At 59.5% G+C, this 26,327-nt stretch overlaps 1 protein-coding gene across 6 annotated transcripts in view; it reads right to left on the bottom strand.

The window, feature by feature from the left end:
* TNS3 (tensin 3) overlaps positions 1 to 26,327 on the bottom strand; it is a 201,693-nt gene that overhangs the window by 54,302 nt on the left and 121,064 nt on the right. For all 6 annotated transcript variants that reach the window (XR_006384240.1, XM_044245712.1, XM_044245714.1 and 3 more), the window contains 4 exons: positions 23,545 to 23,674; positions 23,197 to 23,262; positions 22,279 to 22,383; positions 4,915 to 6,168 (listed from right to left, as the gene is read on the bottom strand). Coding sequence is in view for 5 of the 6 variants with exons in the window: in XM_044245712.1 (XP_044101647.1) it covers positions 4,915 to 6,168; positions 22,279 to 22,383; positions 23,197 to 23,262; positions 23,545 to 23,674 (1,555 nt within the window). In the remaining variant the exon portion in view is untranslated. The remainder of the gene's footprint in view (positions 1 to 4,914; positions 6,169 to 22,278; positions 22,384 to 23,196; positions 23,263 to 23,544; positions 23,675 to 26,327) is intronic.

Genomic DNA, 26,327 nt, shown 5'->3' with positions numbered 1-26,327 from the left:
TAGCCCAGGGGGTCATCTGAGGCCCGGAAAGTAAATGGAAACCTCCAAGAACACGCCCTTTGTCATGGATCTGGGCCCCTAAAATGTGAAGTGCCCAGAAGCCATTTATTTACCTCCAGACAACCTCAGAAGAATGAAGTGCTGGGTCATACAGGCAAGCACACTGGGTTCTGGAAACTCCCTTGCATTCCTAGGAGTGAGGACAAACAGCAGCCAAAGCCTGCCCCACGGCTGTGGTCGTGGGAGGCCTCCCCAGTCCAGCTCCTTCAACTAGACACGTGCATCTTCTCAAGAGAGGGTGGGCAAGGTCAAAGGACCCGCTCCACACGACAATGAAGGTGCCCAGCTAAAATGTCCCCAGAATGGCTCCAGGAGCCTTATTCTCCCTAAGCTGCCACGGGATTGTCCGTCCTTGCCACCTGCAGGGTATATCAGCGAAGAGCTAGAAGACGTTTGTTAGAAATTCCCAGCACTGGCCAACACTCAAGACTGTAGCAGAAGCAGCCTCCAGAAGCAGAGAACTCTCTTTCTGGGTCTCTGGCCACCCTCCGCAGCACCATCCCCACACCAGGGGAGCCCGTGGGAATGGACTGCCGCTGGCACCACGAGGTCAGGGGGCCAAAGAAGGCAAGCCTGTCTTTTGGATTGCAAAACTGAAAATCCTTTTCACTGGGGGAACACCAAACCCCTTGGTTAGGTCACATTTCTTCCCCAAAGGTGCACTTAAAATGGAAAGGATGTGTCCCAAAAGCTAGAAGGCCATCCTTCCAGTATGAGAAATGTTAGCCATCCTCCTCCCACTATTCACTCCAAATGAGACAGGACCTCAAGCAAAATGTACGAAGCCACACAGCAACCAAAAGGCAAGTTCCTCACCCGACTCACTGAAAACACCAAAACCAGAGTCTGGTGCCTGGCTTTGGGCCCCTTCTGCCTCTTTGAATATATTTTCCCTTTGAATGATTTGTCCCCTCCCCAAAGCACTAGGTCTCACTGGTCTGCTCCTCAAACATGCGTCTTTCAGCAACCATATCTTTTTTTTTTTTTTTTTTTTAAGATTTTATTTGTCAGAGAGAAAGAGAACAGGAGTGGGAGGAGGGGCAGAGGGAGAAGCAGACTCCAGGCTGAGTAGGGAGCCCAACGCGGGGCTCCACCTCAGGACCCTGGGATCATGACCTGAGCTGAAGGTAGATGCTTCACCCATGGAGCCCCCCAAGCATCAGCAACCTTAGGGGGACATAGGATGGTCGTCGGAGCTGTCCACTTCAGGACCACCCTCGGGACAGGGAGGTGCAAGCCGGTGCCTTGGCCAGTGGTCCCTGCTGGAGAGGTTGTGACCTCTCTATCCAGACACAAAAGACCTTACCAGCCTTACCCAGGGGTTAAGTAAATGACAGCTGTCTGTAACTGACGGTGCACATAGCCATTAGGGGAACGCATCCGTGTGGACCCACTAGTTCTTAGCACATCCACGCCAGAGCTTCGGGAAACAAGCCACCCACATCAGAGGCCAGGGGGCCTCCAGAGCGAACTTTTCAACATCGGAAGGGGTGGTCCCTTGACAAGTTAAACAAAGAAGGGCCATGTGGCTCAGCAGTTCCACTCAAGCACTGAAACCATTCAGGAGCGCCTGGGGGGCTGAGTTGGTTAAGCGCCTAACTTCGGCTTAGGTCATGATCCCAGGGTCCTAGGATAGAGTCCCATGTCAGGCTCGGCACTCACAGGGAGCCTGCTTCTCCCTTACCCGCTGCCCTCCCTCTTCTCTTCTCGAGTTCTCTCTCCTTCTCACTCTGCCTCAAATAGAATCTTAAAAAAAAAAAAAAAGGACTGGAAACATTCAGGGTGGTACTTGCACATGGATGTTCACGGCGGTGCTATTCTCAATGGCCAAAGCGCGAAGCGACGGGATCTATGCTCGGGTGAGCGGTATACACACTGTCTGATCACCCTGCGGATACAAGGCAGCCTCACAGAGGAAGGACGCTCTCACACACGCTGCCGCCTGGACGAGCGTGGAAAAGCGGACGCTCGGTGAAAGAAATCAGACACACGCCGTACACGCCCATTAAACAAAATGCCCAGCACAGGCAAATCCAGGGTCAGAAGGCAGATCGGAGCAGCCAGGGGCCAGGGTTGAGAGACAGGACTGACTGCTAATGGGGACCGTGCATTGCACAAGTCACCGAACTTAGGGCTTTAGAAAATTGCCATGGATGCATCCCCTTGCCTTGCTGACTTGCTCAGAGGCAGCCGTCCTGGTGTTGACATGACCTTGGGTTGTTGCACGTCTGTGCATGTCTGCTGCATAGAAAACAAGGTGTGCAGGGCAATGACGTCAGGCTGCTTTCTGAGTGCCCACTTACCCTCACGTTCTCACACTGGATCCCTCTGTTTGGGGTTTAACATCTAACGTCGATGGGTGGGCTTTCCAGGATAGATGATTCAACGTTGCTACTTCTCAGGGCACCCAGGTGACTCAGTCTGGGAAGGGTCTGACTCTTGAGCTTTGTGTAGGCCTTGATCTCAGGGTCATGAGTTCAAGCCCCACCATGGGCTCTGTGCTGGGTGGGGAGCCTGCTTAAAATAAAAGCTGCTCCTTCTCATCGCTCTGAATTCCCCTGGAATGAACGGGTTCCCTGACTCAGTATTAACAGGTGGATGCATCCTGTCATTGTGGGCTCAGGTCGAGTTAACACAGACAAAATATTTGGCAACATGAAGCAAGGAGCCCTTGAGAGATGGGAAAAACAGAACTGGCTTCCTGCCATCTGTGGGACCATACCTTTCAAAGACTGAGTCCTTTCTTTTGCTACCTGGGCATCATCAGGCAGAGTTTCCCCCACCTGAAGAATGTGACCCGAGAAACCTACCTACGTGCTGGGCTGCAGGGAGGGGTGCACAGAGGGGCACACACACACAGGGCATCAACCAGAGCAAGAGAGCCACAGAGGCACAGAGGGAGTAAAACACCCCAAAACCCACTCTCCCACCTCACCCCCTTTCACGAGGTGAGAGCTTTCCAGCAGGACTCTCTCCTGTCTTACGGGCAGGGACAGGCTCCCTACACTGTCCTGTGACGAGCCTCTTGAATTCAGCAGAGCAACATGGGTCCTTGGAGAGTCATTGCCTTCCTGCCAGCACCACACCCCTCTACTGACAAACATCACTGTGTGCCAGGACACAAAGAGGCTTTCTGGCTGGTGGCAAAGTCAGAGGTTAGTGGAATAAGGGCTCAGCCACGGGATGCACAGTCAGACAGATGGAGTTCTGGATACATGCCATGGTAGACACAGAGATCATGGGTGACTCTGAGAAGCTCAAGCATGATGCCTGGGATAGCACAGGCACTTACTTACAAGTGCCTACCGTCCCTACTACCATCATCAACACCATTATCACACCAGTGGTCACCACCACCACCATCACCACCACCATCATCACCATCACCATCATCACCATCGTCATCAACATCATCATCATCATCAAGGCCATCATTGTCATCACCATCACCACCACCACCACCATCATCACCATCACCATCATCATCACCATCATCATCATCATCACGGCCATCATTGTCATCACCATCACCACCACCACCACCATCATCACCATCACCATCATCACCATCGTCATCACCATCATCATTGTCACCATCACCATCATCACCACCATCATCATCATCATCACGGCCATCATTGTCATCACCATCACCACCACCACCACCATCATCACCATCACCATCATCACCATCGTCATCACCATCATCATCATCGTCACCATCACCATCATCACCACCACCACCATCATCATCAAGGCCATCATTGTCATCACCATCACCACCACCACCACCATCGTCACCATCACCATCATCATCACCATCATCACCACCATCATCATCATCATCAAGGCCATCATTGTCATCACCATCACCATCATCCCCACCATCATCACCTCCATCGTCGTTATCAACACCACCACCATTAATACAGTGCTGGCATCGAGTCAACTTTCTCGGGAAATGCTCAGCTTTCACATACCATCTTCCTCCCAGAAGTAACCAGACCCACAGTGTGTGTGCGGCCAGTGCTGAGCCGTCAGGACACGCAGCATTCTCCAAGAGTGGCTGTGGGGAATGCCATTCCCAACGTCCTAACACTAGGTAACTAGTGGTCTTTCTTAGGATCAGTCCACATTCTATAAAGAGTGAGGGATTCTACTTGCCTCTGGATGCTGAGGTCCCTGCACCCAAGTATTTGCTACAGAAGAATTGCATCTGAGGCACAAGGCAGACCAGGCAGGGTCTTGCTGGGAGGTACAGCACCTTGGAACTTCCCCACCCCTTTCCTGTCTGAGCAAGACTCAAGGTGGCTCAGGTGAGACACGTGTTGGTGGGGCCAAGCCTCAGGCACACAGACACAGACACAATGCACGTCAGGTGACGGCCACCATGCTGGGACCGCAGGGTGCCTTTCAGACTCGCCAGCCCTCCTGGCTTGGACACATGTGGCTCAGCTCAGCTGAGCAGCCCTGGCCTCCCCATGGAGGTTCAGCATAGGGTTCCTGCATTGCCAAACCTGGAACATGACAGGGCTCAAAACCAGTTGGTTAGGGGACTGTGCCCCTCTGTGTTGAGGCCCTGCTGGGCCCAGATCCCCTCATCCCCACCATCCTTCCCCATGCCTGAGTCTCCTGCCCTCTCGGGTCTACCAGATCCATAAGCAGCCCCCTACTCCCGCAAGGCCAGCTAGGTGCATAGCTGCTGACCCGTCCACACAAGGCTGTGCCCAGGGGCCCCCCATCCTTTCTGCGGCCCTTCCCCGGACCCAGGGACGAGCCCAGCACTCCTTTGCAGGCCCCGTCCCATAAGACACAGACGCAGACAAATGTGCATCCCATGGGACTCCCACTCACCTTGCCGCACAGAGGCCCTGCCCGGGCCCTCTCCTGTGTCCTGCAGGCCGCTTGCCCGCAGCACACCTCCCCCGCTGTCAGGGGGCAGGGGGCCGTTGGCCTGGCTGCCCAGCGTGTTCATGTGGGTGGGGATGGGCTCGAAAGTAGGGTCCAGCTCCAAGATGAGCCTGTTGAGTTGCTCGATGGACTGGTCGATGTCCAGGGTGGGTGAGCCCGGGGAGGGGTCCGTGCTCGGCTCCGGTCCAGTCCCATTCACGACTCTGACATCTGGAAATCTGGGCTTGAATGCTCTGCCGGGAGGGGGCCGCTGTGCATCGGGGACCTGGGGCCCGGGGCCCAGGCTCCTCTGGATGGCCATTCTGTTGCCTGCCCCCCGAGTGGGGGTGACTGGAACCCTGGGCTGGGACTGCACCAGGCCAAGGCCGTCCTCCGGGCCGCGGCCCACGAGCCTGGCCTCGGCGTCGGGTGCAAAGCTGTACTGGTGGGCGGCCACCATCTGCTGCTGGCGCACCCAGGTCTGCGTGGAGTAGCCGCTCTGTCCGTAGGCCTGCGTCTGGGCGGACACTGAGGGCCTCCGGAGCACTGGTGGCGGCTGCTTGCACTCTCGGGTCCCAAACGCCCGGTCCCGCTCGTACAGGGAGTCCACGCCGAGGCTCAGGTCAGGGGCAAGGCTGCCATGGGGGTCCTCACCAGGGTTGCTGCCAAACCCTTCCGACAGGAGGGAGTTCTGGCTGCTTTGGTGGCAGGCAAAGGGGCCCAGGTGGGCTGACGGGTGGCCCTCCGAGGAGGACAGGGTCCCGATGCTGTCCACGCTGTGTAGGTCATGGCCGGGCATCTCGTCGTCCAGGATGTCTGTCTCCCGGTCCTTGAGTGTGGCGTCTCCGTTCACGTGCACCTGAGCAGGCACAACATGGCGTGTCCCACTATACTTGGTGGGTGCATCCGTCATATCCTTGATGGGGCTTCCGGAATCCTCCAGGCCAAAGCCACTGAGCAGCTGGTCCAGCTCGGCCTTCTCCTGGGGGCTCAGGCCCCGCCTGGACCCCACGGCAAGGGGCTCCTCGGTCCTGTCGGTCCTGACGGAGGCAGTGGAATGGCCAGAGTCGCTGCTGACAGACAGGGTGTGGTCGCCGTGGTCCGGGCTGCTGGCGGAGGGGACGCCTGGAGACCCGCCTGGGACGCCAGGATCCGAGGCACTCTTCTTTCTCACCTTGGCATAAAGACTGCCATCGACGGGGCCCTGCGTGTGCGGCACTGGGGGAGGAAATGGGAGACAGGTGGTAAGTCACGGCTGGAAAAGGAGCTTGGGCTCCCGGGATGCATGTGTCCATCTTCCTGAACAAACGAACTCCTGACAGACACCTCACCATAATGGGGGTGAGGACTCCTCAGGGCCCCCAAAGTCTACCCACACCCCGGTAACACGAGCATCAGCAAAAACAACTCAAAGAGTCCAACAGCTTTGGGACCCAGGACCCTTTCTTTCTACCTTTCTGTGCAAAGAGAGCCATCACTTAAGAGAACCTTCCGGAATCTCTGCACTAAGGAGTCATTTTGCCCCAAGGGCTCAGAGTTAATGTCTAATGTCATCATTAGTCTACATGTTGGGTACAGCTGAGCTCCTAAGCTCCTGGGAATGCAGAAGCAGGACACAGGGTGTGGGGGCCCTGAACCTCATGGGGAGAGAGAGAGGCAGAACTCATCTGCAGACTTCCCAGTAGCACAGCATCCCTCCACAGAGAAAGTCCAGCAACGACACAGCAGGACGCAGGAGACAGGAAGCAGATCTTCTGCACTGGCCTCCGCCCACCAGGACAGTTGGGAAATAAGCAGGGCCACAGCAGGGGCGGGAAGAGTGCGGCTCTCTTCCTCTTTTACTACTTCCAACCCTGGCCTCCACCTGCTGCTGGGCAGCTGGGGAGAGCCTGGGGCCCGGGACCTCCTCTGGTCTCCCACAGGGACATGGCTGGCAGAGCGCAACGAGGGGGCTGTCCAGGGTGGTGTCCACACTCTCTGGTCACCGGGGAGCCACCGTGGATCCGCAGCAACTGGGTCCCCGGAGGAACCAGCCCCAGACCCGGGGTCCCGGCCCCGGCATGCAGGGTACTCTGGCACAGTCAGCGGCTCCCAGCAGTTTTGGAAATGCTGGGATGACGAGACAGGACTGAAACCTGTAGGGTATCACAGGTTCTTGTGTGGATGGTACGTGTGATCTTGGGCTTTCTTCCTGATGGGCGTGGGAGAAGCAGGACGAAGGCAGTGTGCGACTGCACCGACCCGCAGCCACAGCAGAGCGGGGAGGGGGAGGACCCAGAAGATCCCATGAAGACACCGCGTGGTAGAGCTCAAGGGCGGGGGCTGCACTCCGACTCAGGGTCCCAGGGCGTCAGACCAGGAGCCCTGGCTGCATTCCGGAGCACCTGCTCGAGGGCAGACGCCTGCTCGCCCGGATTACTGCAGGATGAACTAACTCGTTCCTTCCTTCCAAGTACAGAGCTGAAGCTCCGCAGGAACTGGCCACTGGCCGAGGTCAGGTAACTGCTGGGAGGTGGAGGCGGGACCAGAACTCAGGCCGCTTGGACCCTGGGCACCAGCGGAAAAGACCCCACTGCGATCCCGAATTCCATGGCTCCCAGAGGAGGGGCTTTCCAGGCCCGACACGCATTCAACTCGGCTTCTGTGGGAGACCCCTGGGGCCAGGAGAGGATCTTTCATAAGACCCGCCGAGCACGCGCCTTCCCTCTGTCGGCAGATTGCAAGGCCAGGGGTGGCTCTCGTCCACACCACTCCCCACCACATGACAGAGACAAAGGGGTCAGAGCAGTCCAGGCCAGTGGGTGAGGGGCTGCGGCAGAGCCAGAGTTCTAGACACGGATCTCACGCCACAGCTGTGCGTCTGTGACATCCACATCCTGCTCCCCAAATCCCACTTAAATGCAGACACCATGACTTAAAAAAGGAAGCCAGCAAAGAGAGGTACAGAAGTTCTTCTAATTGACAATGGGACACAGGGCAAAAGTACCACTAATCACTCTGAGTCAGAAGCCCTTGGCCAGACCCACGAAGAAGGGTTTACATGACGTGGTCAAGGGTAGGAAACCCCCTTGCCTGGGGAGTCGTGAGTACCCCTATCGTTATCTTTACTAGCAGGAGCCCTGTCAAGAGAATAACTAACGTGTTACGGCAACACCATTACTGCGCACCCAACACCAGCCCCAGGCAAGGCCCAACGCTCAGGACAAGGGATCCTCAGCTCCTGGGGTTGTGAAGGGGGCCTGGGGGCCTCCCCATGGGCAGCACAGCGATGGGACACAAACCATCGCCAGCATGGGCCCTCCCTGAACTGCCCCCGATGCACACAGATTACAGGACGCACATTACAGCTACAGGAAAGGAACAGGACCCGCATCCCTAACGCCCAAGACAGACCCGCCCGGGCCTGCAGGTCCCTCTGTAGGAGCTCAGACTCTCCCAAAGGCATGGGATGTGCCCAGAGACGCACCCACTTGTGATCTCAGGGAGTGGGAATGTCTCGGCCATGGGGCGAGGGAAGGGGCCTCTGGCCCCCACTCTGTACTCTGAAGGGTTCCACCTTGCAAGAAGGAACAGGAAGGGTTTTCCAGTGGGAAGAATGTGACACCCGCGTTTCCATTCTGCATTTACGCTCTGTGCCCTCAGCTGGCACTGAGACGGCTCCAGCCCCTGGTTCCTTACGAAGTGGAGTGATTAATCCCACCTCTTAGTGCGGTTAGAGGAAAGAGAAAACGGGCGTACAGGTGGCCAGCGGGCTGCTTCCCTGAGGAGAGCTCTGTCCCTGGTGGATGGAGCCCAACACTCCCTCAGGACTTCATTTCCCGCCTGACCCTGCCCCTTCCAGACCCCAGCAGGTGCACACCTGCACCTGCCCCTGAGCCTTTGCTCCTGCTGTTCTCGGCCTCCATTGCTCTCTGTCCTGGCTCACTCCCTCCCCTCCTCTGCCGGGCCTCCCTGACCATCCTTTCTTGGGGAGGTGTTCCGTCTGCCACACACTCACACTCAGACACTGCAGCTTTGAGCGTGTGTTAGGGACCATTTGCATCTCCCACAAGAACACAGCCTCTGGCTGGGCTGGGGGTTTGGGAACCTGTGGCATCCCTAAAATTAGGGAACAGACTCCGGTACCCAGTGGGCAACAAATAACCAAGAGAGCCAATGTTCTAGCACGTTCACACACAGGGAAGACTGAGGAGCTGTTCTAGAAGGTTCCTCTAGCTCATTGGGCAAAAGAACTGAAAACCAACCAGCCCAAACAAACCCACAGCCACACAGCATGAAGGCAGGCATGCCCACAGCCCCAGGGCCCCCACTCTCCTGCAATCGGCGACCACCCCCACCATGAGACCAGCCGGCAGGTCTGCAGAGACAGAGCAAGGCTGCAGGGGCACTGAGGTCGCCCACACCAAGGCTCCAACACGCCAAAGCATGCACATGCAGTGAAGGTACAGCTGGCCCGGGGCGCCTGGGGGTCTCAGTTGGTTGGGCAACTGCCTTCAGCTCAGGTCATGATCCTGGAGTCCTGGGATAGAGTCCCACATTGGGCTCCCTGCTCGGCGGGGAGTCTGCTTCTCTGTCTGACCTCTCCCCTCTCATGCTTCCTCTCTCAAATAAGGAAAATCTTTAAAAAAAAAAAAAAAGGTACAGCTGGCCCACCGGCAGGCAGAGGGACCAGATATGCCCCTGGGTCACCCAAAGGTCGCCGGGCATTGGCACAGGGTGCGGCAAAGAGGGGGGCACGCATCAGGTGCTAAACAATGGCAAGGTATCTCTGCCACTCAAGTCCCCCCACCATCCTCCCAACAGTAGTGCTTTCCCTCGCTCAGACCCGCCCACTGCCCCGCCTCCCCTCCCCTCAGACCCGCCCACTGCCCTGCCTTCCCCCCCTCTCAGACCCGCCCACTGCCCCGCCTCCCTCCCCTCAGACCCGCCCAGCAGAGGCTTCCAAGCAAGCCGGGTCTTTAACCACCGGCACCACAGGTGGAAAAGGGGCTGCAGCACCTGGGTAAGGACCCGCTCACCCGCCTAGCTCAGCTAGGCTCCGACACCCGAAGTGAACAATGCAACCAGGGCCCCACACAGCTGCCTGCAGAACCCTCCCCCGAAAACTATCAGGATCCCGCCCCCCGCCATGCGCAGCCCCCCAGGGGCTTGGCTCAATCCTTAGGGACACTCCTGTTTAGTGATGGCAGAGGGCCCCTTGGGGTGTGGCAGGGGTCTGGAAAAGAAAGGGGAATAGTATTACCCCAGGGCCCAGGCACAGCCCTGACTCCGGCTATGGTCCCAGGTCCCCTGTGTGGCTAGTGTCTTGCTACTGCCACCGACCCTAGGGGGTGGGGGGTTTGGGGAGTGGGGGGAAGAGGTTAGGGAGGGCACGGCCCCCAAGGGAAGGAGGCTCCAGGCTTCGAAGCTCTGCACCATGTCCAAACCCAGCCGCTACAGAGTGGCCCCCTGTGGGGTCGGAGTGGGGGCGAGGACATTGAATTCTAGAAGGTGCAGCCGGGGGCTTTCTCTTCCTGCAGGCTTTCTGCTGGGGAACCGGGAGGGGAGCTTTCACTGGTCCAACCCTCCCTCCCCCCGTCATTCTCCTCTGTGTCACCTTTCCCTTCTGAGCCAGAACCCGGGCTCCTTTCAAAACGAGGCGAAGGCGTAGCCTGGTAATGATTTCCCCGCAGCCAGGGACTAGTTAAAAATCAAACGAACGTAAACACGGCTCTGATTAGGCGTGCATGACACAGCAGCGCGGCTTATCAAGTGGAAAAGAACAAGGAGGAAGAAACCACGGAAGGGGCTGCCTGGGCAGTGCCCCAGCCCTGCCCACCCCCACCTGACCTTGAGAGGGAGCGTTCCCGCCAGGAGAGAGCAGGCCTCTGAAAGCACTAGGAAAAGACTGCAAGAAAATGGGGGAGACCAGAAGATGGACAGAGAGAAGGAAACTCTCCTTCCCACCCTGTCTCCGCACATCAGGCAACGCCCACCTGTGCACACAAAAGCCTGTCAAAAACCAGCCAAAGGGACCCACTCTGCCTCCTTCCAGGCACCAGCCCCTCTGAGGCCAAAAAAGCGTAGAACTGACTTATAATAATTGGTTCCGCCACGCACCGGCCCTGCTTCCAATGGACGTCCGTTCTAAGAGAACAAACGTGACGGCTGCTTGGGCTCCCTGGACCCTCCTCTGTCTCCTGCGTACTGACTATGAGCCTCGCCCTCTACTGTCCTGTCAGTTTCCCTTACAAAGCTGGTTCTCATCTCAGAAGAGCTAACAGAGTCCTCCCTGCAAGTCTTCCATGCTAGCAGGCACATGTGTCCAGGCCTGGCTGCTGCTGGGGGAGGCTGTGTCCACAGAAAGAAAGAGATGCAGAGATGTCCTCCAGCAAATGTGGGGACATTCTAAAGACACAGGCCCGATGTGCGGGGCTCCTGTGACGCCCCCAAAGCTGTGAAGCAGGAACCGGAAAACCTGTTTTGCAGATGCGAACAGAGGCTCAGAGAGCCTGTAGGGCATCCAGGACGCACCCTGACCTCTGTCCCCTCCCCAAGTCCATGCCTGCCATTCCTTGAAGACACTGGAATCCTACAGCAGACCAGCTGCCTCGGTGAAATGAGCAATTTAATTTAGAAAAGGAATTCGCCTGGATGCTTTCTGTGCAATTTCCCCCCCACACGGCACTCCCTCCTCACACCATGCTTCCCTCCCTAGCTCCTGACCTGGCTCCCGGTCCGCTGAGTCCCCTGTTCCATGGCTGCTGGGTTGGCGGTGGCAGTTCCGTGTCCCCTTTGCAGGCTGCAGAGCGGCGGGCACCCAGGCAGACTGTGAGACCTGTTCCCTCCCGTGGCGCCCACAGTCCCTGGGGGCAGGAGCCCCTGAGAAAGGGAAGGCTCCCTCCCTTCCCTGATGCCCCTGCCTGGGAATGGCTGCCCCTGGCTGGGGTTGGCAGCCCCTGGCTGGGGACAACAGCCGATGGCTGGGGCTGCCTCCCGCTGGGGGTACATGGTGCTCTCCAGCTCCCCTCCAAGTGACACACTCAGGCCACACAGCCAAACCAACTGCCTCCTTGCCATGTCCCCACCGGACCCGTGCAGGGTTCCCAGGGAAGGAGAGAAAAGGACCCCATCCCTGCATCCACCTCCAGGCGCTGTCAGGCACACGGCCTGCTCCTGCCTGACCTTCTGGGGCAGAGAGGGAAGGCACCGAGGGGCACCAGGGCACTCGGCACAGGTATGTGCCCTATTCTGGCTGTGGTAGGAGTCTGGGGACAGAAAGCCCTGTGCAGGCTGAACAGAGTTCGTTTTACCTGAGGCGAGGTAGGCCTGGGTCAAACCCAGCTCTGAAATCAGGATGGAAAGGGGTCACTGCACCATGAGCCCACCCTGCTATGGCTCCCACCCCCCCACCTCTCTTCTGGGACCTTCATTCCTCCTCCTAGACCGCATTATGTGCTCAGAACTCTTCTCTCCTAAAGATAACTGTCCTTGGGGCCCCTCGGTGCCCTCCTCGTGCCACAAAGCATGCTTGGGGTTTGCTTTCGGAGTGATTTATAAGTACATCTCCACTTCCTTCTAGGCTTTCTGCCACAATCCACCTGGGCTCAGGTCCTGATTAAAAATTCTGACCACAGCTGTGTGATCTCGGGTGAGTTACTCAATCTCTCTGACCTCACTCTCCTTATCTCTGCAGAAGTGACCCGGCAAAGGGGAGTTCAAGGAGAGCCACCCTGAAATCACAGAGGGGGATATCCTTTGAGACCAACACAGAGGTGAACGCTGTCCCTGCACACCCCCTTCCTGCCCTGGGGACGGATTCTGGAATCTGCCACACTCCAGGCCTGCCTCCTCAGGGGCTGGGGAGTAAGAGCATGTCGGATTAAGGAGAAGGCATAACTCAGCTCAACTGATCTTGTCCTTCGGGAATAAAGTTGAAAAACAGATTCTTTATAGAAATCTAAAGTAAAAGCTAGATTTTTAGAATAATTCCTCCCAAAGTTTTATAAGCCTTCGTCCAACCTCATCCAGACTGCCAGCGTTGACTGTCCCGCACATGCCTGGGCACGGCTCGAACTGACTCGAGCTTTCCGCAGCTGTAACACAGCATCCCGTGGCCAGATGGTTAGGGACCCCATCTCCCACACCTGCTGCCTGGGCTCTGACCACCCGCTGCAGTGGTGGCGATGGTCTGCTTTCTGAGAATGGACCCTGCACGGACACCTGCCTGTGTCCCCACCTCTGGTGTCAGACAAGTGTCTCGGGGTCCTCTGCGTTGTGCAGACGGTGCACCCAGGTCCCAGCCTCTGGGGCCTAGAGAGCTCTGTCACCCAGCAAGCCCACCTGGAGGGGGTGAGCACGTGGGGGACCCCCGCGTCCTCTGGGCTGGAGGGGAGATGTGGGTGATCTCAGAAATGTCCTCCTCCTTGAGGGGGGGCAGGGGGAACTGAGGGAACTGAGGTGTCATTATCTCCCCAAGTCACCCACGCAGAGATCTGTCTCTCCTCTGGGGCGTGCAGCACTGCGGCCCTTATAAACCTCTCCCAAAACGAGGTCTGCTTTCATTTTACTCCAATAGCATCCTGCATCCTGTGCTAATTAAAGACTGCCCTGCATTTGTACTGAATTACTTCTCATTCCAGAGTAAATCGAGAACCAAAAGTGAGGACCACACTTGGGCCTCGGAGAACACGACCTCTTGGCCCCAAGAGCAGACCCTCGGCGACTCTGCTATGCTCCAGGGTGAGAAGGAAGCCTCCCTGAGCCTCAACCCTGGTTTCTGTTTTCTGAGCAGCAAAAGATGCAGGGACCCCCATGGGCATGAAAGGAGACTGGGTTTCTTTCCTGGGGCCCCGAAATACTTGCATCCCCGAACTGGGGGCTTCTCGGGGTGATCCTTGTCACCTGTAGACTGAGCGCTGCCAGGCCCCCAGACCCAGAGCCGCCCCCTGAACCGCCAGGCAGGAAGGCGCCCGCAGCAGGAAGGCAGGGGCACCTCGCCCGCTGAGCCGGGCTGCTGGAAATTGCTCCCTCCGGAGCCAAGATGAGCTCTGGCCAAACGTTCCCTAGAAACAAGGCAGGCTGTAAATTCTTGGAGAAACCCAGAGTAGGAGGGAAAAGCAAGAGAGAGAGAGAGTAGGGGCAAAGCATTCCAACCGGGAAGTCTGAGCAGAGGCGCCTCTCCGGGAAGGGGCGCGCCCACCGCGCCCAGTGGCTCTCAGTGGCAGAGGAGGCCACCAGGACTCAGGGCACTCCCACCTGTCCCCAGGCTAGGCTCAGCACAGTGCGGTACAGAGCACTGGGGCACGCAGCAGTCCACCCCCCAACCACGACAGCACAGCATCTCTCCAAGCCAACCACCCAGCATGGACTTGGCATGTCCTGGGCACTTACTTGGGCAGCCTTTGACCAGGCCCCTTGCGGGCACTCCTAACCACGAAAACACATTCCAGACCCAGTGGGCCAGGAGAACAGGCAATCGTGGCCAAATCAGAGCTCAACGGGTCAGCCAGCCATGAACCCCCTTCCAAAACACTATGGCCTGCCGCTCCCAGAGAACACACACACAAGGCAGGCTCTCCTCGGCAAACCGGCTTCCCGGAGCTGGCCTGGCACTCCATGGATCCTTAAACCCTGGAGGTCCCATCTTCCCCGGAGCATCGTCCGTGCCTCTAGTGGTCTGGTTTGCGAGTCTCCCAGAAGCACTGGGCTCTGATGCAGGTCTAGGAAGCCTTGCAGAGGCCGTGCGTGCACACACACACACAGGCGCGCGCGCGTGCAACACAGGCGCACACACTCCCCACTTACCGTCCTTCCCGACGGCCCAGCAGTGTGCCCAGGCAGCACCCGGCGGCCCCGCTCTCCCACGCACAAAACCTTCACCCCCAGAACAGCAGCATCCCGTGCACGCAGGGGGTTGGGGAGGGGGGAGGTGTGCCTCCCCACAGGGCCCTGGCTGCCCTCTCTGGGGAGCAAGACCTTCTGAGCCAAGCCTGGGACTCCCTGACTGGATTCCTCCAAAAAGGCCAGTGCAATGTAAACACAAGGGCGGGGTTTCGCACAATCAGGTTGAGTGAAATTTGAACTCTGGAGGTTGAGGAGGCAGAGAAAAGGCGTCCCAGGAGCCACTGAGCCAGACCTCAGCCTTCCAAACCCGCCGCCCATGCTGCGGACGGACGAACTGCCACCTGAGCATCCCACGGCCTGAGCATCCCATGCATTCCTCAAACTGTTGACAGGGACATCCCCGCCCGGCTTCCTTCCTCTCTGAGGCTGTTTCTCCCTTTGGAGCTCCCCGGGGCTCATCACACAGAGCACATCCTGCCTCCTCGCGTTCCTTCCACCCCTCCCCTCCAGGGATCCGCACCTGCTACCCCGGTTTAAGCCCCACCCTCGCCGCGCAGCCCTGTGCTGGGGCCTCGCGCTGGGGCCTCGTGCACCGACTCCGTAAATGGGCAGAATGGCACGCGCAGACCATCACAGCCCCATCAGAGCCCTGACCCGTGTGGCCGCTCTGTCAGCCCGAGGAGGGACCCTGCCGGGCGGGCAGCGCCCACCTCCCATAAACCGGCTCTCACCGGGGAGGAAGGATCCCTTTTGTTAGGGATGGAACGCACTGTTGTTGAGCCAGAAGGCCGAGTTGATGGGGTGCAGAGAGGACATGGACCGACCCCCTTGCCCTCGCAGGAGCGGACCCCGTGTGTCACAGAAGGGACCACGTGCAAAGGAAAGGAATCAGAGCTGCACGTCTCCGGAGTGCTTGGGGCCTTGCTGGGTCGGAGGACACAACCTGCACACCCATCCCGCGTCCGGAGCCAAGAGCTCCTTCCACGCCGCTCGCCGTCCTCTCCTCCTGGGCGTGGCCCAGGGTGGGCGCTCTTGGTGCTTCCCAGATGAGCCGCCGCAGGCCTTCGTGATCGTGGGGTGACCGCACCCGCCTGACTCGCGGTGTCCACGCTGTGGTCAACCTGCCGTGACTTCCCAGCACTCCCACCAGAGGGTTTGACGACACGGACCCCATCAGGCCATCCGCACCCACGTCTCCCGCAACGACGTGGTCTCTGAGGCCCTGCTGAGGCCTGGACCAAAGGCAGCGGCGGGCTCAGCATCTGCGAAGGCCTCCAACATTGTAGTGTCACTAGAGCTGTGACACTGTACACGGGATCACACGTCTAGTGTGGGGAAGACTCCGTGGGTTTCCCAACGATCTCAGGAAGCCCTTGGCGGGGGGCACAGGAGGCTGGGGGGCCCCTTGCAGGTGGGATACAGAGAGACGCCCCACGGGAGGCCTCAGGGAGGCCCCCAACCAGCCCCGACAGAAGCTTTCAGGGACGCTTCCTTGCTCTCACGCGTTGCTCACTGGGGCCTGTTCCTCGTCCAAAAGCAAAGCACCAAAATGTCTCCAGCAGTCGCCAGACCGAGGCCCCACATCCACGACACCTGGTCGAACGCCAGGTAACAAGAGTGTCACACTCAATAGTGATCCAACTCAGGTCACAAATCACAGGGTGACCGCCCTCAGCGCGATTCCATCAGGACGCGAAAGATCCCCATGTCCTGCAGCGACGTCCCAGGGACCATGACGACAGGGACCATGACACCAGGGCTTCATCCGACTGTGAACAAGCCACTGCGACGTGAACGTAAAACAACTAAAAGTGCGCCACCTCTCAGTTTTGGGAGGAAAACTTCCCGGGGCTGCCGAGCACCGTCCGGGGCCTGTTCAGCGAGGTGAGCACTGAGTGTGTGCAGGGAACCCTGCCGTGCACCAGGGTCCGTCCAGATGCCTTCTGCTTATCCACCAGGACCCATTTTCCTGGCCCCTGCACCTGCCCGCCTGCAGCCCCCAGTGGCCTGACACCAGCCTCCTCTCTCGAACAGACACACCTGCCACCCGGTCACCCACATGCCAGACGTCCCCACAGAGAAGGGCCTCCTAGGAACACGGCTGCCTGGAGCAGCAACAGGGACAACCACCCCCCAGCTCTGTCCTCCGTTCAAGGGGGGCCCGGTGCTAGCCCCCAGCTCACGCACTGAGCAATCTGAGGGTCCCTTGCAGCCCCCACGGCTGACGCAGGGTCACACACGGCCACCAAGATGAGCCCAGTTCTCAGAAGCGTCTGGCTGCCGGGCCTACCGCATGCTCTGTGGTCCGGGTGCGATATGGTAAACGCAGCTCCAGGAACAGACACATCGTCACATGCTTCCGCCTCGCGCCCTCTGCCCTGCCCGACGGTAGTTTCCAGAAAGAGAAGAGAATGAAACACGGCCATGCCCTCTGTCCTTGGACTGGCAGTGGGAATAAAAGCCTGATTAGGTGTAATTGTGTGTGTAAAAACCTTGTTTGTTGAGAGGTGTTTTTTTTTTGTTTTGTTTTGTTTTTTAAGATTTTACTTGTCTGACCGAGAGAGAGAGAACACAGCAGGGGGAGTGGGAGAAGGAGAAGCAGGCTTCCCCACTCAGCATGGACCCTGATGCGGGACTTGATCCCAGGACCCCGGGATGATGACCTGAGCCAAAGGCAGAGGCTTAACGACTGAGCCACCCAGATGCCCCTTGTTTATTGAAATTTAAATCCAATTCCAAAGCTGCATTGTCGCAAAACAACCCTGAGGGCCATGGCTTCCCGCTGTCAACGGCAGAACCTGGTCTCCGAGTAGGGCTCCACGCAGAATCCCCAACATGACAGATCCAGAAGGCAGGGGAGGGACGGCGGGCAGAGAGGGTCCGGGCAGGGGAACGGCCGGGGACATGCCTGCTGGAGAGCCTAGAGCTGCTGCACAGGCAGCATGTCCGCAGGGACACCCTCCCTCTCCCCCCGTCAAGGCCACGGCCAAGAGGAATCACGCATGGCTGGAGCCAGGTTACCTGGCAACACCCGGGGGGACACACATGCATCCCAGCCCCGGCCCTGCTCAGGCTCTTGCTCAGCTTACCAAACACGGAGTGAGACCCGACCCGCTTTCCCCATGCAGGTGGCCTCGCTGAAATGTCCCCGACACAGCCAACACGCCTCCACAGGCCCTGGGTGGAGGCCACTGAGAAAGGGGCGCCCTTCCTGTACCTGGCAGGCGAAAGACCAGGTCTCCCCACGGAAGACACAGAAGGCCGCCTCCAGGCCTGACGTGCGCGCCGCCTTTGCCCAGCTGAGGTGCACGGGAAGAGAAGGTGCGCGGGAATCGATGAGATGTGATTGGTAACAGCTTGTTGGCAGGAGTGTCCAGAAGGGGGACGGGGGACAAAGCCGTCACCACGCCTCGCGTAGGCACCCGTGCATCACACACCCGCGGACGTCACAGGATGCACCGTCCGGGAGATGGTGGGCAGGGCCGCTCCCACCTTCCAGGATTTTTCCAGGCTAGTGTGTTCCTTTAATTACCAGGTTGTGGGGTTTGGCTTCTTTAAGTTGAACGACTCTGCCTTCACTTACCACCTCGATGTTAAATTACCACGCAAAGACCCAGGATCACTGACGCCTGCCTTCACGGGCCAGAATCCCACCCAAGAGTCTGGGCCTTTGACATCCCAAAGGTGGCTTACCCGTCCCCGTAACAGATGCCCTGGCCATCCTTTGAGAGGTCAGTGCCCCCTAATTTTGCGAATATGCGTTGGTCCTAAGCCCACCAGCAGTCACAGCTCAGCTGCCGGTCCCCAAGGCAGGGCGCCCATGACAGCGTCCAAACACCGCGCTCCCAGGAAGGATGCAGGGCCAGGCAGGAAGTGCCAGGCCACGTCAGCAGGTGCAGCATCGGTGGGCAGGCGTGATGCCCCCTCAGTCACGGACGGGGGGGGGATGCGGAGGATGGTACAGGAGCGCCTGCCAGACTCTGAGCGCACCCAGGTCCAAGGCTGTGAGGTGGGGGCCGGGGGGGCTGAGAACCCCGGCCAGACCCAGCTGAGCCTCTGTCCCGTGTGCAGGGCGAAGCCGCTCCAGGAGCTCAGCCGTCCCAGGGGCATTCACGTGAGTTGCCGCCTGCAAACTTAGCCAGATGTGGATCCTGATGGCCTTTCTCAGATGCCACCAGGGCTAGCAAAACCGTGGGCTCCGAGGGCCGAGACGGCGCATGCCCGGCTGTCACTCATTTGACTGTCTCCGACATGGTGCGCATTCTGGTGATGGGATCCAGCCCGGTGTCGAGCGAACCCCCACAGGACGTTCCCTCGGTTCTGAGCACAGAGATGAGCGTCTTGTTCTTCAGGTAAGACGAGTGTGTCAGCACACACTCCTCCTTCCTGTCTGCTGCCTGCGTTCTGGGGCAGTTGAACTCTTGGGGTCCCGGGATCAGCCCTGAAAGGTGGGCTGGAGGCTGAAGCCTGGAATCAGGAGCGTGAAGCGCAGGTGCTTTCCCAGGTCCAAGTAGGATGCCCGGGGGCAGACACTGTCGCAGGACCCCAGCACGCGCCTGAGCTCTGGGGTGTGCGGCGAAGGGACGTTCCTGGCTGGTACACAGTGACGAGGCATCCAGCCCTGGGAGCTCGGCGGGCGGCACGTCCATCATGCCGATGTGGGGCCCCGCCCGCCTCCCACTTCGTCTGCCGGATGCAGCGGAGCCTCCTTGGTGAAGTGGCTGAAGATCCACACTTGCGTTGGTTTCCACACATTAACACCAAACCACGATTTCCAAGCAGGAAAGCTTTCAAATCCACTTCCGAAACGGCAGCACCGACTGTTGTCGCTGGATCAGGAACACAAGCCACGCGGCTCCCTGACCAGCTCTGCACACCCCGCAGCGAGATGCCTCCTGACCCCGCATAGAGGCACTGTCAACACTGAGCTCCGCCATCACTGGTCCCCGGAGGCGGATGATGCTCCACACTCAGGGAGTCCTCCCAGGGAGCCCTGTCCGTGTGACGCTCGGTGACATTTGGGGACGTTGCACTCACTGATCGCTGAGCAACACTGGGATGACGGTGATGGAAAAGTCACCAGGGTCTAGGGCACCACAGCCCATCACCCCAGGCCCTGGAGCGTCCCGGTCTCACCCCGCCACAGTGGCCGTCCGACGGTGCAGGGAGAGATGGGAGCCACGTGCCCTCCCACAGCCACCTTGGGGGTACCCAACCCTCACCGACCCCATGCCAGGCCAGGTCATCCCCAAGCCCTGGGCTCCAAAGGAGGAGCAACATTGTTACTGGGTCCTCTGACCTGCAGCACACTCGGGGGTCCATGGCCCACGTCCACTCAGCGCCCCTGGCTTGACGACAACTCCCTGTGCAGAGTGGGGAAGGGCTCAGAGAGGTCAAGTGACTGTTCAAGGCCACACAGCTACCGTGGAGAGGCAGGAGGCACACCGGAGCGACCCACGCTCCCCCGGATGGGACGGTCCCGGTCACCAGGCCCAAAGGGCACAGCCCCACAGGAGATGTGGAAGAAAGGAGGATTTCAAAAAAAACAAAGACAGCAGGTAGAGTCAGTGGCCATTGTGGGCTCCACGTCTGCAAATCCACCCACTCACCGAGCACCGTTACATCGAACCCCAGACCAGACCAGCTTGTGGCATTCTCACCGTCACTCACTGAGGGGCGCAGAGGGGCCCCGCTTTGGAGCCGTCCCACGTGTGTGCTCCCAGCTCCCACACCATAAACGAGCCCCCTCCAGTCCTACGGCACGTCAGTTTTTGCATTTCCATTATTATCGTTGGTATCTTTGCTGTTTAAAATGACCCCCAAAAGTAGTCCTCAAGGGCCATCTCTTCCCCTAAGCGGGAGAAGGTCACAACGTGCTTTACAGGGAACATCTGTGCATCAGGGACACTTGGCTCCTGCCTGAGTTCCGTGCTGCCGGCCGAGGCGGCTCATAGGGTCAACAGGACGGATTAGGTCTGGTGTGTCCGGACGGAGCTGCAGGGGTGATGTAGTTACGCACTCGTGGGCTTACGAAAACGTGGCGACGCGAGGTTCACAAGACCCCACCAACCCGGGAGCAAAGGCCAGTGTTCGCTAAGTCAGTGTCAGGGAGAGTGGGGGGGTGGCAGCCCCACAAGGTGGTCAATGCCCCCCCCACTGCTCCCGGTGGCCACGGGCCACCATACAGTGCTTCCGAGGAGAAGCCGATCCCTGAGTTCCAGCACCTTGGGGCAGGCTGGGTCTGCAGGAGGCAGGCTCACACGCCCAGTCCAGCAAGGCGCGGGTTAGTAAGGAACAGAATGGACAGTGGGTGGAGAGGAGCACAGCAGGTGTAAGAGGCCGCGCTGGGCCAGCTCTCCCTGATGGTCCCTGTCCTCTACATGCCTGGGGCTGCCCGGCCAGTCCCAGGAGGCAGCGCCCCAGGCTGGCCAGCCCAGTGCAGGAGACACTGACATCGGCCCTAACGAACCTCTCTCAGCTCACACGGCCCGACTGAGACTCTGTTCTCCAAGGCCTCCTGTGGCCCGGGCACCAGTGAGGGCAGGGGAGACTGTGGCCGAACGAAACTTGCCCGGAGGAGCTTTGGGATCAGCGGGCTGGGACGGGAGCCCTATCTCCCTCAGGCTGCCCTGCGTGATCTCTGACCCATGACCCCGGGCCAGCTGCACCTGTGAACAATGACGGGCCCCCCGGCCGGTCTCTCAGGAACCACGCCGTGTGTGTCATGGTTACTGCCTCTTGTAAGGAAGAAACAGAATGGGTTACGTGATATCCATAGTGTGTCCCCCACAGCTCTCTGCTCGGGACAGGGCAAACCACGCATGCTACGGAGACAGCAGGCATGCCCTCCACCACTGCCCGCCAGGACCCTGGACCCAGGAGGAGAGGCGTGACTGCCCCCCATGAAGACAGGAACTGCTCGGCCACACGCACACCAGATGTCCCTCCCCGGAGACCCTGCAGGCCAGTGGCCCACGACGTCAGGGTTGGGGGAGGCTAGTGTACATCAAAAGGAAACCAGTTTGACAAAGAGCCTGGTGGTTTTCTCTCCCAAATCAGGCCCCACCATGGAGGGGGGTGGGGACTATTCCTGCTGGCCGGGGAGAAGGCCCCCATCCTTCCTTGGACCTGTGTGAGGTCTCTTCTGTGGGGGAGCCCGGCAGAGCCTCTTCCCCATCGTGACAGCACCAGGGCCCGAGGTGTCCATCCCGAGGGTGAACGGGGCAGGTGAGGCGGTTCCACGAGCCCATACATTCCTGCCAAGGGAGTTCCCGGGTGCAGGACAGCAGCCTGGCCATAGCCCAGCGAGGCCACACCCACTGTGCCACCCCAAATCCCCAAGCCTGCTTTTCACAGGCTCCCCCAAACCACAGCACTGGGGAGGGGCGCTCTGGACCCCCAAAGAAGTCAGGATTTCTGGAAAGCTTGCAGACCCCGAGCAGACGGTAAGCAGGCCACCGTCTCCATCCCTCCCTGGCCCAGGGCGGTGGCAGCCAGACGTACCTTCTCCCCCCGCGCTCAGGCTCTCGTAGGAGTCCCAGCGGATCAGAGGGTCTGCAGTGTTGAAGTCCACGATCACTCCGTGGTCATTGCGCAAGTGTTCACACCCTGCGTGGAGGAGGTGTCGGTCACAGGGCAGGCACGCGGTGGCACACCGGCCCGGATGACAAGGCACGAGCATCCCAGGCGCAAGCACCGGCAGCCAGCGCCGAGACCCCCACACCTGCCCCCACGGGCCCGGGGGCGTTCACAGCGTCATGCACTGCTCTCAACAACATGGTCGAGACCAGAGCCAGGTGGGCAGGGAGAAGAGGGGACGCGGGTGCTCTGGCCACTCTGGGCTCACAGACGCACGTGCCCACCTGCCAACACTCTGGGGAGGCCAGTGGGGCTCTGACCTCACGAGCCTTGCCCTTGACCATTCACTGAATTAGGACACTGATCTCACTAGGAGGGGCCTACTGTTCCCAGCAACAAAAGCAAAACGCTCCCCTCTATGGATCTCGCTGTACCAAAGAACCATTCGCCCTGATGGTAAAAGGACAAGATCTCTCCTTCAGGGCATTTTTTAGAAGAAAGGAGAACCTGCTTTGCACATAAACATCTGCCGTCCACTGTACTTCCAATCCTCTCCAACAACACTCGATTCTTCGTTGGGGGAGAAGTAAACATTCAGCATGATCTCCCAGACAGACAGACAGACCTCCAGGGACCAAGCTCTCACTGTTCCTGGGGTCCTGCTGATGCAGCCAGACCTGCTGTCTCCCAACCACCCCCACCCCCTGAAAGACAGCCTGCTTTGAAAAAACTCCTACGGCAATTTCCCGACACGCACAAAAGCGGGAGACTGGACGGAGACCCCACAGGACCCTCCACCCCACCGGGTGAGCACTGCGCCCCGGCACTCGGCACGCCGCCTACCTTTAAGCTTCTCAGGAGTGGCGGAGAAAAGCAACTCAATCTTGCCATTATCGGGAAAACGGTCATCTGAGAAAAAAAAATCACACGTCAACGAGCTCAGAGATGCGGTGGCCAAAAAGCACGGACAACGCTGTGCTTCCAATCCCACCCGGATGGCGCCCATGTCCCCATGGTGGCGAAGTTCCACCGCTTTTCCAGAATGTTCTGTGGACCAGGGCTCAGCATTCCGAAAGACCGGTACCGCGCAGCACGCAGGTTCACCGTCTGGGGCATGGGGCTGAACAAGGACGGAAATGACCAAGGACCCGCGGCCACCGCCCCCCGCACCCCCATCAGCCGTGGCCCCACCTTGACTCGCGTTGTCCAGATCCTCCTTCCCGAACACGAGTCCGAAGCTCTGAACGGCCCCCGTGTGAAACTGCAGGCGGAAAATCACGTCACGGGTAGCCGAGCGGTACTTCTTGTGGTAGCACTTGACCTGGGGTGGAGAGGGGCAGGCCAAGGGCCAGCTGTTGAGCAGGAGGGGTGGATGGATGGGTGCAGGCCAGCCCCCCTCTGAGAGACCCCTGCTTCGGTGCTCCCACGGGACCTGCTCCCAGGAAGGGCATGGCCTGGGTTGTCAGACCAGCACATGGGAACCTGCTTCGGATGGAGTCTGATGGCCCCGTTTTTAGGCTCTAAGAACTCCCCATGGAGAGGATGTTCCCCTGGTCTGAACTGTCTGTGTTTCAACTTAAAACCCCTCTGTCTTCACATGAGAAGCAGGTGGTCGTTACCATCTGTGGGATGTCCAATGAGTATGTGTGGGCGATGACGTAAAGAGCGAGGAAGACACGGGGTTGGGGAGAGACATAAGGAGGGGACGGGGCGGGGGGGGAGGGGACGGGCGGGGGGAGGGTGGGTGAGGCCCCGGCATTTAATCCCCAAGCCTGTTCGTCCCATGTTCTGGATCTCACTTAAGACCTGCCCCCAGAAGCACCCTGGAGGAGACGTGAGCCCAGGCTGTGGTACCGCAGCCCCGGGACTGGGGGTGCACTGGGTCCCTGGGAGTGGCTCAGGCCTCAGGGGTGATAGGCTCATGTGCAGCTTAGATGCACCCCCCCCCAGGGCACTCGGCACCAGTGGGGAAGGGCAGGCAGGCAGGGACCCTGAGAGTCATTTCCCACCTTAACGTGGCGGCCTTCCCCGCCCAGGGGAAAATGGATGTGGGGGCTGCAGGGAGGGCTCGCAGGAGAGAATGCTTGCCAACAACCTCCCCTGTCTGCTTCCCAGCCACAGCAAGACTGGGGCTCCTTTCCAGGGTCTGCAGGGGCCCGAGGCCAGAAGCGGGCTGGATTCTGTTCTCAGACAAGCGGAGCACGGGCAGCAGGTTCCTCTACTGTGTATGCCCAGAAGGGAGGGGAGGATGGAGGCCAGGGCAGGGGCTCTCAGAGGCAGCTACGCTCACAACCATGACTTCTCTAGGCCAGAGACGGGCCTCAAATGTCTGGTGCGTCAGAAAGGTCAACAAGAAGCGGCCGCTCGCACTGGTCTAGCCCAGCGGTGCAGAACACCCCAGTGGAAGGCTTCGTATGGCCAACCAGACAGACACTCCCACAGAGGAATACTCAAGCCCCAGAAGCCCCTGGGATACGCGCCCTCTGAGGTTGTTTATCTCTGTGCTATCTACAAGGAAACGGTCTGATAAATATAGAAGAAAATGTAAACAGCCGGTCCGGGGAGCATTTGGTGCTGACAAACACAGGGCCAGCTGCGGGGAATGCGGGCCCCAGGCTCTGGCCTCCGGGACCCGGGCACACGGCTGGCAAGAATTCTGGGGACACGCGGCAAGTGTGGTGCACTTGCTCCCAGCAGTGTGCCGTCTCCTCCTGCGGCTCCGTGAGGTCTCTGACCTCCCAGTGGGGCCCAACCCAAGGCCCACCTCTGGGCTTCCTCCCAGAACATGCTGTGCATGCCTCCCCATGCCACAAGCCCTCGCCTGCGCTGACCCCACTGACCCCAGAGGAGACCCCTCCAGGGTGGGAGGAGGTCTCCGGTGCCCCCATCTCTCCAGGAGGACGGGCCTGAGTCTGTCTTGAGGGTGACACGGGGACAAGGAGGGATACGGGCTTACACCGGTCTGGTTCTCCAAACTTCTTAAATGCCGGGGTGAAGCAAAGCTTGAAGCTACAGTACCAGGAGCTCCATCCTGCAGGAGGCAGCCCAGGCTGGCCCCACTGTCACACCGCAGGAAGGAGCGGTAACACCAAGCGTGGCCACTGGGGTCTGTGCGCAGGACCCCGGGGAACAAGAGGCACCACGAGTGCTGGGTAGACCAGCCCCCACCCCCCAGCACAGCCCTGTCTCTGAGGCCTTCCTCCTGCCCCCAGTAAATAGGCTCCCGCTCCAGTTGGTTCCCGAGGGGCAGCTCCTCCTCCCCCGCACCCCCAGGCCAGGTCCTACCCTCCACAGGGACCCAAGGAGCTCCCTCTGCAGCTCACTGTGACTCATCACAGCTGCCCCCCCCACAATGTGGCTCAGAGCCACCAATCCCAGCACTACTCCCCCAGTGCCCGGAAGCGGTGGTGGCAGAGGTCATGGCACTCGGGGGCAATGGATGGTCAGAGATGGGGGTCACCCTCCCCAGGTCATCCGCGGCTGATTGCCCTGGGACACAGTCACCTCCCCAGGCCCTGGTGACTCTGGTGTCTGCGGACATTCCCCAGGACAAGGGCTCAGAACGGAGGAGTGACCGAGCTCACTGACAGAGCAGCCGCCCGGCAGGGACACACGCTATCCCACGGGGTGTCCGTGGGACTCTCCCCAGCATGCTGGCTGACACCCAGGCTCCCTGCATGCCTCTGCGTGCTGCACACTGAGCTGCTCCTCCCACAGATGGGGTGGCACCTGCCGACCCCCAGCCCACCTTGGGGACGGACGCCAGGTGTCTTCAGAAGACACAGGCACGTCCATGCACGAGGTCTGGACAGCACTGCCCATACAGCAGCTCTGACCCTGAGACAGGATTGACAGGATTGACCCACCTGCCAGGAGCCCCCTGGGGTCCCTGACACCCTGTGTAGAGCCGGAACCCTGAACCGCCCAAGCCGGCAGGGCTGGCTAGCATCGGCGGTCAGGGGCCAGAACTGCGC

This window comes from Neovison vison, chromosome 4 (genome assembly GCF_020171115.1).
Source record: "Neovison vison isolate M4711 chromosome 4, ASM_NN_V1, whole genome shotgun sequence".
In the NCBI taxonomy this organism is placed as follows: domain Eukaryota; kingdom Metazoa; phylum Chordata; class Mammalia; order Carnivora; family Mustelidae; genus Neogale; species Neogale vison.
The sequence above is the reverse complement of the archived record's forward strand: the minus strand, read 5'-3'. Positions and strand labels throughout refer to the sequence as shown.